This window comes from Apodemus sylvaticus, chromosome 4 (genome assembly GCF_947179515.1).
Source record: "Apodemus sylvaticus chromosome 4, mApoSyl1.1, whole genome shotgun sequence".
NCBI classification, from domain to species: Eukaryota; Metazoa; Chordata; class Mammalia; order Rodentia; family Muridae; genus Apodemus; species Apodemus sylvaticus.
The window spans coordinates 140,171,512-140,184,250 of NC_067475.1; the positions used below are offsets into that span (position 1 = coordinate 140,171,512).

The 12,739-nt window shown below is 48.2% G+C and overlaps 1 protein-coding gene across 2 annotated transcripts in view; it reads left to right on the forward strand.

Annotated features, from left to right (window-relative positions):
• Prkci (protein kinase C iota) overlaps positions 1–8,014 on the forward strand; it is a 59,647-nt gene extending 51,633 nt beyond the window's left edge. The window contains exons 17-19 of one of the 2 annotated variants that reach the window (XR_007977543.1): positions 1,320–1,435; positions 5,162–6,768; positions 6,889–8,014. Coding sequence is in view for 1 of the 2 variants with exons in the window: in XM_052180704.1 (XP_052036664.1) it covers positions 1,320–1,435; positions 5,162–5,249 (204 nt within the window). In the remaining variant the exon portion in view is untranslated. Of the gene's footprint in view, positions 1–1,319; positions 1,436–5,161 lie in introns of both variants that reach the window. The other variant, XM_052180704.1, reaches the window with a different exon arrangement.
• Positions 8,015–12,739: the final 4,725 nt, after the last annotated feature.

Sequence of the window (12,739 nt, forward strand, 5' to 3'; positions counted from 1 at the left end):
ACTGTCACAAGGGGCGGTGTCCCAGTGCAGACCTCCACTGTCACAAGGGGCGGTGTCCCAGTGCAGACCTCCACTGTCACGAGGGGCAGTGTCCCAGTGCAGGCCTCCACTGTCACGAGGGGCAGTGTCCCAGTGCAGGCCTCCACTGTCACGAGGAGCAGTGTCCCAGGGCAGACCTCCACTGTCACGAGGGGCGGTGTCCCAGTGCAGACCTCCACTGTCACGAGGGGCGGTGTCCCAGTGCAGACCTCCACTGTCACGAGGGGCGGTGTCCCAGTGCAGACCTCCACTGTCACGAGGGGCGGTGTCCCAGTGCAGACCTCCACTGTCACGAGGGGCGGTGTCCCAGTGCAGACCTCCACTGTCACGAGGGGCAGTGTCCCAGGGCAGACCCCAACTGTCACGAGGAGCAGTGTCCCAGTGCAGGCCTCCACTGTCACGAGGGGCAGTGTCCCAGTGCAGGCCTCCACTGTCACAAGGAGCAGTGTCCCAGTGCAGGCCTCCACTGTCACGAGGGGCAGTGTCCCAGTGCAGGCCTCCACTGTCACGAGGGGCAGTGTCCCAGTGCAGGCCTCCACTGTCACGAGGGGCAGTGTCCCAGTGCAGGCCTCCACTGTCACAAGGAGCAGTGTCCCAGTGCAGGCCTCCACTGTCACGAGGGGCAGTGTCCCAGTGCAGGCCTCCACTGTCACGAGGGGCAGTGTCCCAGTGCAGGCCTCCACTGTCACAAGGGGCAGTGTCCCAGGGCAGACCTCCACTGTCACGAGGAGCAGTGTCCCAGGGCAGGCCTCCACTGTCACGAGGGGCAGTGTCCCAGGGCAGACCTCCACTGTCATGAGGAGCAGTGTCCCAGGGCAGACCCCAACTGTCACAAGGGGCAGTGTCCCAGGGCAGACCCCAACTGTCACAAGGGGCAGTGTCCCAGTGCAGGCCTCCACTGTCACGAGGGGCAGTGTCCCAGTGCAGACCTCCACTGTCATGAGGAGCAGTGTCCCAGTGCAGACCTCCACTGTCACGAGGGGCAGTGTCCCAGTGCAGACCTCCACTGTCACAAGGGGCAGTGTCCCAGGGCAGACCTCCACTGTCACGAGGAGCAGTGTCCCAGGGCAGACCTCCACTGTCACGAGGGGCGGTGTCCCAGTGCAGACCTCCACTGTCATGAGGGGCAGTGTCCCAGTGCAGGCCTCCACTGTCACGAGGAGCAGTGTCCCAGTGCAGACCTCCACTGTCATGAGGGGCAGTGTCCCAGGGCAGACCCCAACTGTCATGAGGGGCAGTGTCCCAGTGCAGACCCCAACTGTCATCTGCATGTCTTTTAGATGGAGCAAAAGCAGGTGGTTCCGCCCTTTAAACCAAACATTTCTGGAGAATTTGGTTTGGATAACTTCGATTCCCAGTTTACTAATGAACCAGTCCAGCTCACTCCAGATGATGAGTAAGTAATTCCACACACTAAAAAGTTTTTTAAGCTTCTTTTGAAATCTTTTAAACCTTATAGCTAATTAATTGTTTATGAAAATATTCTGTATGTAACCATTACATTGCTGGGTGTTTGAATCCATTCTGCTGTTAAACTCTCTCTAGCAACAATTGTATCTACCAACTTTGAATGGTTGTCTCCTTCTCACGACCGCCTTGTAAGAGGGTATTGTCATCTTCACTTTACAGATGAGGAAGGGCGGCTCAGAGAGCCAGCAAGAGCAGGCGTCAGGGCTCACACCGGGGCTGACTGACCAAGGCCCGTGGGCTGCAGGGCTCCATTCTAAGTTTCTGGGTGTTCCCACCAAGAGTGACAGCAAGTTTCTTAGTCTAGCCAGCAGGGGTCAGAATGGTGTCTGTGTCACATATTTTAAAAATGTAACTTAGAGTGATTTGAGATCATTTTGGTTCATTCTCTTTCTCCCTCCCTCCCTTTCCCCAAGGATATAACCTCTGATCCTAAGGGCCTTTGCTCCGTGGCGTTCACTTTACTTACACCTCGGCCCTAGCCTTCTTCGAAGCTATTTCTTACAGCCTCAGGTTCTGAAGCCTTCTCTCAGTGGATTGTATGCAATCACTCCTTGACCGTAACTGTAAGAATTGAGACCTCTCTGATGTAGCTTGCTCCCTTGTCAGATGACCTCAGGTGACTTTGTGTCTCAGGACTGTCCTCCTCTGGGGAGGGCCACTCTTCTCTCTCTCTCTCTCTCTCTCTCTCTCTCTCTCTCTCTCTCTCTCTGGACCCCCCGCGGGTCTGCGTCCGCCTTCTCCTTGCCAGCTGGCTCAGCGCTTCACCTCTGAACTTTTCTCCAACACTTTCCTCCTACCGAAAAGCATGCTTAGTTTTGCTTTTCCACAGAATCTTACCCCTTTTCTGTTATTTTATTCTTTTTATCTTCAGACATGTAAAGAAGTGGTTAGACGGGTAAGAGGTGTTTCCCAGACCCTCGTCAGGGCAGTGAGCCTTGACTGCCTTCTGTGTTCTTCCCACGGGCATTTGCTGCTTCAGCTTCGCCGGATTGGACTGACTTCTTCATTTCTGAGTTTCAAAGCATTGTTTGGCTAGTCCCCTTCTCCCCTGGCATCGGTGCAAGGTTTGGCATCCTAGGCAGTGCCAGTTTCATCTCTAGAAGACTTGCCTGTTATCTTTTTTCCCTTTGTGTGACACCAGGATGCTCTGGGCTCAGTACCTGCCAACCCTCTTTGCAACATTCAGTTAGTACCTTGGCGACTTCAGCAGGCCCTGGACCGTGGGTACTGGCTGTTTACTGACTGCTGAGTGGGCAAATGAAGCGAAAGGCATTATGCTCAGTGCTAGGTGTTCCTGGGTGATCAAAACAGTGCGGTTCCACACAGGGCTTTCTGTCTAGTAGGAGAGCTATAGCAGTTGTTCCTCACAGAGCTATGTGTTAGAAAGAACAGGCCGTTCATCGGAAGAGAGATGCTTACTCCGCGTCACTCTTACCAGCTGTGCACCCTTCTGTAGAATTGTGTAACTTCTCTGAGCCTGTTCCTTCTCATCGTATCCTACTCACAAGGTGCCTGTGAAGAAGGGAGTGCAAGATGGTGTCTGAAGCCTCCTGCTGTCCCTCCGCGCCCCTCCTGAGCATTTCCATCTGTTTAGCATCTCCCTGAGTTTGTCAGATAACCCCTCAGATAACTGGAGTCTAAGAATCAAAAGTAACTTTTGTCTGTTTTTCTGTGCTTTGCCACACCTCCTGTCTGCCCATTGTCCTGCAGTCTACTCCTGTCCTGTTGACGACTTTAACTCCGTAGACTCTGCACTGCCCACTGCTCATGGGCCTTCCCTTTAACACTTGTACCTGAGCTTCCTTCTCTTATCCTGTTGCCTTAACCCCAGATCCAGACTCTTGCAAGTCAAACCAAAAGTATAGTCTCTGCTAGCTGACTGCTTCATCCCTTTACCGTGTTACTAGGAAGTGTACATCCTAGACGGCGCACCTCACGGAGGACGGCTCCAGTCCTTTGTCCATAGTCAGAAACCTTCCAGGTAACAGCTGTGCTCTTGCCTGGCATTTTAAACCTACTCACACCACCACCACCCGAGCACTGTCCCTGCCTGACTTTTAGCCATGTCATCCAGAGACAACACGTGTTGGGAGCAGCCCGTCGTTTGCCACTCCCTGACAGCGGGTGTCACTCTCTGCCCTGTGTCTGGTTTCCTCTATTGTTTTTATCAATAGATGATCTCATTTATTTCAGACAGTCCTGAAATGCAGCTAGGTCTTTGATTGGCAAAGGTGAAATACCTTCATGTAAACTTGATTAGCACTTTAAATCTAGCCATGGCGTCCCTCTCAGTCTCGCCTACCACTTCACGCCCTTCTTTCTGTTCCTGAGCTCTTTGATGATTTTCTTGTATTTCTACCCATTTTTCAAATTCCACTTCCACAATGAATGCTGATTTCCTTGATTTCTACAGCTGGAGTCACCCTCCCTTGATAGGTGTACTTAGCTCACACTGTATGAGATTTAGCAGTCAGTGGGGTTTGGGAGGTGGGAAGTGCTTGCCGTGTAAGCATGTGGACCCGAGTTCAGGTCTCCAGCACCTATATGAAAGCCATGGTGATATGCATGCCTGTAATGCCAGCGCTGCGATGCAGAGATAGCTAGCATGGAGCTCGGTACCCAAAAGCAAGGTGGACAGTGATCAGGGAAGACTATTGATGTCACCTCCAGCCTCCACAAGTGTGTCTACACAGATGTACTTGCTACATATGACACGCGTGTACATATGAGATGCACTCGTGCGCGCGCGCGCACACACATACTCTATCAAATACCGCTTTCTCCCAGGGCTCTCCTGCAAGGAGGGTGCCGTGCTGTCTGTGACTGTGCTTTGCAGTGTGTCTTGTCCATTGTGTTTGATCATTCAGCCCTCCTGTATGTGGGCAGTGTGCAGTGCAGCACAGCGCCAGCCTCCTGTGTGGCTGTGCTTAGTGTCCCGTGTGCTCTCGCTCCTTGTTCCTAGAGCCTTCATTGGCTAGCTCCCTTCTCTTCACCATCTGCCTGGCTCTGGAGGTGATTACTGAACCATAAGTTAGTTTAGACCCAACTGTTTACCTTAATCAAGGGTTAGAAGGTGGGCTCAAGAAATGGCTCAGTGGCTAAGAGCACTGACTACTCTTCCAAAGGTCCTGAGTTCAAATCCCAGCACCTACCTGGTGGCTCATAATCATCTCTAACAAGATTTGACGACCTCTTCTGGAATGTCTGAAGACAGCCACAGTGTACTTACATATAATAAATGAATAAATCTTTTTTTAAAAATGCCTATTTAAGCTGGGCAGTGGTGGTGCACGCCTGTAATCCCAGCACTCTGGGAGGCAGAGGCAGGCGGATTTCTGAGTTCGAAGCCAGCCTGGTCTACAGAGTTCCAGGACAGCCAGGGCTACACAGAAAAAACCTGTGTCGAAAAAACAAAACAAACAGAATTCCCAGTCTGATTCTGGCCCTCTTGGTTATGAGATTGCTGGGAGGTTCTTAGTCTTTTCCTGAGGCTTTTTTTCCCCCTGATTATTCTAGAACCTACTTTGTGATTAAGAACTCGTCTTTCCACAGTTAATGTCATTTAGCCCTATTTTTTGTAGTTGTATATTTCACTGTTTAAAGGGTAAAGACATCTTGATTGTGATAAAAATTTGTGTTTTTCGTTCAACAGTGACATCGTGAGGAAGATTGATCAGTCTGAATTCGAAGGTTTCGAGTATATCAACCCCCTCTTGATGTCTGCAGAAGAGTGTGTCTGATTCTGCTGACTGCTGTTTAGTGCATGGGTCAGCCCGTTAGCCTGGCCACAGTTCACATTTTATGTTGTCCCTACAGAAATCTCTCTCGCTATCCGGTTAGAGACTATAGGAATCACACAGCTAAGTAGAGCTGAGGAACAGAAGCTAGCTCCTGACAGTCATGTCAAATCCTGCTTACACTTGCTCTCCAGAGGCTCCTAATGAGAAAGGACGGTGTCTTTGTGTAAAGGAAGCAACACAGCTTGTCAAAGAAAGCCTCTGCTGCGTTGTGACACGCGATGGGATGACATCATCAGGCTCCCACAGCTGTGGTCACTTTGGGTTAAGTCACTGAAGGCTTCATTGTGGAGTGTAGGGCCGTGCAGAGTGGCGCCTGCTAGTGTGACTGGCTTCCCAGTTCCCACAGTCTAAGACGCCTCCTATAAATCCTCTCATTACTTTGGCTAATTAGTGATATTTAAAGAAGCAGTTATCAAATTGATACGCAACTGACTTGTTTTATTAAGAATTGCGTTCTAAATTATTAGCTGTGTTTCAAAAACTGGCACAGTAACTTATTTATTCTGTATTTTAATTTTTTTTTTTTTTTTACAATAAGCGGTTCACTCCAAGCATGCCTTTTCAGTGAGAACTAGCGTGCTGACGCGTGTTCAGAGGCAGAAGCAGGGTGTGAGTGGCAGCCGCTCACAGACTGGGAGGGAAGAAGCTTAAAGCAGCTGCAGGAAGAACAGCGCTAGTGCTTTATTTCTTACTGGAGAGCAGATCCTGCAGTTGGTGTTTTAGATTCGATGTAAATAATGAGGAGGCTCTCACTTCTGACCCAACTTAGAAAAGCATTCCGTTTATTCAGGGGAGGCGGAGTGAATATATTTTTTTTTATTATTTAGTATATGGGAAAATAATTTATCTTCTAAGTAGAATGTCTTAACTGCTTTTGGTTCTTTCTCCAGAGTACAGTATCTGTACTTTGACCTTTTCATGAAGTCTGCAGTGAAATTCAAGACCAATAATGATATGATGACCATGAATAACTATGTAACACACGTCTCTCTCTCTCTCTCACACACACACACACACACACACACACACCACAGTTCTAGCTTTTCCTGAGCTCTGATGTCATGGCTAACATGTGATACAGAGTAAAGTCCATTTCAGGGCAGAGTTCTTTAGTTCTCGACAATATTTTTATTAATAGTAGTATTTAGCAATCTCTTATTTAAAGAAGTACCATTTTAAGCACCATTCTGCTGTTTATTTTAAATATTTTTATATAAAGGACTTTAAAATGATCATCTAAATAAGCTACAGTTGTCAAATCTGTTAATTTTAGGAATACTATATAGTGTTGAGCTTATAATGATTTAAAACATGTAAGCATTTGAAAATATCTTTTTGAGGATGCTACATTTCGTTAGAAGTGTAAGTTGTGTCGTTTGTATTGTGTGTTTTCTTCAAACAATGTAAAACTGAGAGCAGTGAAAACCTCCATTGATTAAAGCCAACGAAGGACATCGAGGTGGCTCAGCACTCGTCAACACCTGGGTCCCACGTGCTGGGAGGAGCGGGCGGGCGGGCGGACGCCCCACGGTTGGACGGACAGACCGGCGGGCGGGCGAAGCCATCGAGGGACATCAAGGTGGCTCAGCACTCGCCAACGCCTGGGTCCCACGTGCTGGGAGGAGCTGGCGGGCGGGCGGGCGCCCCACGGATGGACGGACAGACCGGCGGGCGGGCGCTCCACAGACGGAAGCTCCGTAGGCTGGCAGCCTTGGCCATGCACAGCCCTCCCCTGCAGGACACCAGGGAGGGGAGCACACAAGTAAGTGCAGGAAACGCACATCCACAGGCAGATGCTGTACACACTTCATGTTGAGAAGTGTGCGTTCCCCTTACTAAGACCCAGAAGCTGTCTTAAATCAAAAGGCAGTATTCACATCGAAAGCTGGCAGGGACTGGCTCCGAGGTGTTTGCTCACGACCTAAGTGGCGCTTCTCTCTTCCTTGGGGCGTGCTTAGACTGAACTGCTAACGTGCACAGTGTCCAGCCTGCCTGGGACTCTTAGGAACTTTGTATTTTACTTTGAGAAACATTTTCTTCAAGTTATTCTTTTTCTTGTGGCCATATTTCTTATTGGAGAGTGAGTCTTATGTTTTTTTGTGATAAAACATTTTAAGAAGGGATAATGAGTGAATTATCATGCATTTGTCAACAAATTTAGATTAATAAATTCAGGTTATACGTCTTCCCTGCCCTCATCCCCAACGAAACCTTACATTTTCTGCCAATGATGTATAAAAGATGAGCATTGTTCTGTGATGAGGTTTTAACCATAATCAATGGTTGTTTTTAAATCTTTTGTTGTTGTAGTTATTGTTGTTAACTAATAAGACTTACTATGTGTCTTTTATACAGAATTATTACAAATGATTTTAATTCAGTTCTAGTTTTCAGTCCTTAAGTGCCATGCCAGTATGTTATTGAAACGTTCTCTCGGAATACTCGCCAGAGGGATGCGGGTGTAGACGGGCTGAGTGATGGGCACTTGGTGTCTTAGAAATCATTCATTTTGCATCCGCTGTGATCAGATCGGTTTATCACATGCTGCTGGGTGGGTGTCCAGGTATGTGTGTCCTCGTTGCCCGTACTGATGTAGAAATTTGTTTTAATTGTCATGTAGAACACTGCCTTGTTCACTATAATGTAATCTGTATTTGTATAATTTTTTTACATTAAAATCTTTAAATAAAATGTTTAATACCTATGAGGAGTGGACTATTTTCAACTTAAAAAAAAAATGTTCCAGAACAAGTCTGTGAGCATTCGTTCCAGTATCTCTGTAACTCAGACAACATTTTGATTCTAGTACATTTTAGCCTTTTCTCTTTGGGTCTTTCCATGTGAAAAACAAGAAATCAATTGAACATAGAACATTGTAAGTACTTCAAACCGAAGCTTACTCAGTCCTTCAGAGCAGGTCATACCTGTGTTAGGCTTCACGCTGATCTATTGTGTTCCAAAAGGCTAGAGCTTCTTCTCTGGGTAATAGCTGCTAGCTCCCCACCCCCCCACCCCCACACCATCTCCACCGAAGCGCCCTGTCTCCCTGGGCGTTCGCATATTCAGTGCCTCTCTGTGCAGAGCAGGGAACTGTGTACTGAAACCCCTTCCCTGTGTTTATCCTGATTGCGCCCCTGCTCAGAACAGCGAGGAGCCATTCCGGCAGCTCCAGAGCATCTGAGCGTTGGTGAGGTCTCCAGGCAGTCCAAGGAGGACCTTGGCGTTTTAGGGGGATTTTGCATAGAAATCATTGACTCGCTGGGGTAGCCAGCTTCCTTCTCCCTGAAAGGTAAAGCACATCTCCAGCCCATGGAGCACTGACAGCTTGTTTCTGCACAACACCAGCCCATGAGGTGTGTGGCAGAGCTGGATCTCTCCTAGACTTACTCTAGGAAAGATTGGAAGGAAGCAAAGACCTGTGAGACAGACCACTTAGTCCCAGCAGTCAGGCACGGATCTACTGCAGTGTATTGTGAATCGTGCCAAATAAGGGTGACAAGGCTGAACCTCTGCCAGGACAGGCAATCGACAAACTTGCAGTGTTTGTCTCTGGCCAGGAAGTGCTGGAAATGCACCTTGGGGGAAGGGCATGTACTGTCACATGACTTAATGAAGGGATGAGTTCTTATTCCCAGGTGATCTGTGGGGGACCCTTTTTAGACTTAGAGTAGGTTCCACAACGCTCCCCTGTGTTTTGACTATCCCCAGAAAGGCCAGGACGTGGCTGCTCCCTCCCACACTAAGATTTGGCTCGGAAGTTTGCACTGGGAAATGGCAGCGGGCTTTCGCGGTGCGACAAGCCACCAGATACAGCTCTCGGGACCCGTTTTTTGCAGCTCGGAATGAGATTTGGGGATATGAAATGTGACAGGGACACACTCGCCCTGTCAATACTAGCGTGCATTTCCTCCACTTGCTTTTAGTGCTGGAGAAGCTGAATTTATACTTAATGAAGAGGTGCTTGGGATGGTGTTTTCTAGAGTATGGGAAATTGAGAACTATCAGATGCGTCCACTAAACTAGCTCATTTACACTCGCACTTGAGCCTGCCGATAGAAACGTATATGTGAGAGGGAGCCTGTGGAAGGGCTTCATTTGGCCACATCCTTGAGGTCAGATTCCATGGTTTTGCCTTTCCCTGTGAAGAGATAATAAAGCTGCCAGTGAACAGTCGGGCAGGTGGACTGTCCGGAGGGGCTCTGAAAAAGGAAACAAGCGGCCAGCAGCTATTCCAGGAAGAGCTGCAAGTCCCCAGCTCTCAGGGAAATGCAAATTAAAGCTACTTTGAGTTTGCACCCAATCCTAGTCAGCGTGGCTGTTATAAGTCTGTCAACAAATGCTGGAGGGGGTGCTCAGAACAGGCACCTTTTTTTATTCATAGTTAGTGGAAGTGCAAAGCGGTTGAGCCATTACGGAGATCGGTTCTGAGATTGCTCAAATAATTAAGAATAGAATTAGCACGTGACCCCCACTATTTCAATCCTGCACATATACCCAGAGAACACCACACCCTACCATAGGGGTTTGCACCCCGTGTTTACTGCTGCTTTAGTCACCAGCAAATGATCCGATCAACCTATTTGTCCACCAATAGAGGATAATGGAAACCTGGGGGTAGTGGTGAATTCCATTCAGCTCTAAAGAAACATGCGATCTTCAGACCCTCCAGAAGAGGGCGTCAGATCTCATTATGGATGGTTGTGAGCCACCATGTGGTTGCTGAGATTTGAACTCAGGACCTTTGGAAGAGCAGTCAGTGCTCTTAACGGCTGAGTCTGGGGAGGTGGGGGAAGAAAAAAACATACAATCACAAAATGTATAGGAGAATACAATCTCAGAAAGAACTGCATCGTCCCCTCCGGTGGGATCTAGCCAATATGCCGTGTATAGATGCAAATAATGCATTTTGGGCAGAGACTAGCATGTAGAAAGAGAACAAGAGGGCTTAAAATGTAAAGGATGAAGGACTGAAGGTAACGAAGAGTTATGCAAGCACATAAATCTTCCTTTTCTAGTTCTTAATCTTGCCATGGATTTTTTTCATTTCTGGTGTATAAAAATATACTCGATAGTGAACAAATCCAGCTTAAAGCACTGCTGTTTCTGTTCCAAATGGCTATTCTAAATATAGAAGTTCATTTGGGTGGCACGGTGTGGGTCTGGCTAATTTCAGTATGCGATGTGTTTTATTTGCAGAGTGTTCTGTGATGTAGTTTAAAATAAAAAAGGAAGGCGCTAGGTTTCTAGTACTAGACTTTAAAACTTAACACAAGCTGGGCATGGTAGCAAACAGGCAATCCCAGCTCCTGACATGGGAGGCCAGGGGATCAAGAGACTCCTTGGCTGTATTCAGAGTTCCGGAAGAACTCGGGATAGAAGACCTTGTCTTGGAAGACGTTAGGGGTGAGATGTACAGGCCTTTGTCAACAGTCCTGACAGAGTAAATAGGGGTCCACACGATGGAAATAGAGAAGCCACTGCCAAAAGCTGTCCTTTGACGGCCATGCAAGTCCAGGCATCATTATGGTCTCCTGATATATAAAAATTTGAAAATTTTATAAGAACTTTGTGAGTAGTTCTGTGACTTTATATTAATACTTAAGGAATAAAGTGCATATTACAGAAACGTTTACTTTGAAATGTTGGGTGTGCTCGTGGGTACACAGGCCTCAGACAGCCTCACATGGTCCCCAGGTCCATCTTTTTGTTTGTTATTTTTGTCGTTAAGCTAGAGTTTCTCATTGGCCTTGAGCTTGCGGGAGTTGGCCCTGGAGAAAAATGTAAGCAACTCTTTTTTTCCCCCTCAGTGCTGAGGTTTTACTTAAACCGAAGGATCCGTGTCTGTGAATGGTTTGACTCAGATTTACTGTTTGGTTTGATTTTCGTTTCTATTGTTAAGGATTGGGCCTACAGCTTCACACATACAAGGCAAGTGCCGAGGAAGCGGAATGCTAGCCTTCATGTTCTAAACTTTCCTTATTTTAAGCTTGAAAGTATAGTTCGTGCATTGATTGGGGGGTTTTGCAATATACTGTCTTTATCTGAGAATTTCATGTATGTGTACAATGTATTTTGTTCACCACCCTGCATGCTCCTTTTCGGCTCTAACTGGACCCTCCTCGCCGCAGGCAGCTCCCTCCTTGTCTTCCTCATAACTCATAGCCAATCAGAGCTGCCCCCACCCCATGCACGCGGCTGTGGAGCCGTCCACGGGAGCACGGAGCAACACACCAGCAGCTACGCTAAGAAATGACACCCTCGCCCTTTCCCTCAGCAACACCCACTCCCAGTAGCTCCTGCCCTGGGAGTGGGACTTTGCCCCCCCCCGCCCCGCCCCAATTCATTTTGGAATTTGGTTTCATTTTGGGCTAATCTTACCCGCAGGCAGCCACAGCAGCCGGGTGCCTGAGTACCATAGCCACGTCACGTTCAAATGACAGCATCTCACAGCTCTCCACCCCACCCCCTGGCTCTACTGCCTCTTCTACGGTGTTGGTTCATCCTTGGGGTATTGACATAGATGTGAAAGTTTTATGGCTGGGCACACCTATGGTTTATTCTTAGCAAGACGACGAATCTGGCTGCCCCAGGCAGATACATTCACGGAGAGTGTGCTGGCGCGGCGGCACAGAGCCGGAGGGGGAAGGTCCCTCCGGCTCCGGCAGGTTCCGTGTGGCGCTGTGTGGGGAGGGAGGAGTGAAAACTTTTTTTTCTCAGCAGCAGCGGGGTTCTGGTGTGGGGGAGGGCGGGGAGGGGGAGGTGTAAGTCGGCACCCCGCTGTGGCCCTGCAAGTCTGAGCGGAAGTCTGCAAGTCTGAGTTGCAGAAAAGTTGGCTTAGAATTTGTTTTTAAAAAGCATACACATGTGCTTATGTAGGCGGTCTCTCCCGGGTTAGCAGGTCTCTCTCAAGCAGTCTGGTTCCGGCTTGTGGGAGCTCGGAAGTGGGGCGGGGCGGACAACTTTGGCCCTGGTTGTCTGAATGATGACGCTGTGCGTCACCACTAGGGGTCAGTCTCTTGCCTGAGGATGGTCAGAGTTACCCTGCAGACGCGGTCTGTACCCACCCGCCTGTAGCCAGTGACCAAGAAGTTCAGGATTTTATGGGTGTTCCTCTGTGTCTCGATTTTTAATCAAGTCAATATACTATTCAAACTGGTCTTCAGAATGAAATCTGCGTTATTTGGGAGTTTGACTTAAGTAGGATTCTTTCCCTCGGTAGGTACTGTAACTTCTATCTTTATGGACTGCGAATGAGAACCTCCTTTGTGTCGGGCAGTGAGGAAATATATTTCTCCTATGAAGAATGCTTCTAGTTGATAATGAAACTAAGGGTGACCAGAGGCAGCCATAGCAGGTTCTTCTAATCTCAGTCTGGCTCAAGGAGATCTTGTCTCAAATAAATATAAATAAATAAATACAAAGAAAATTAA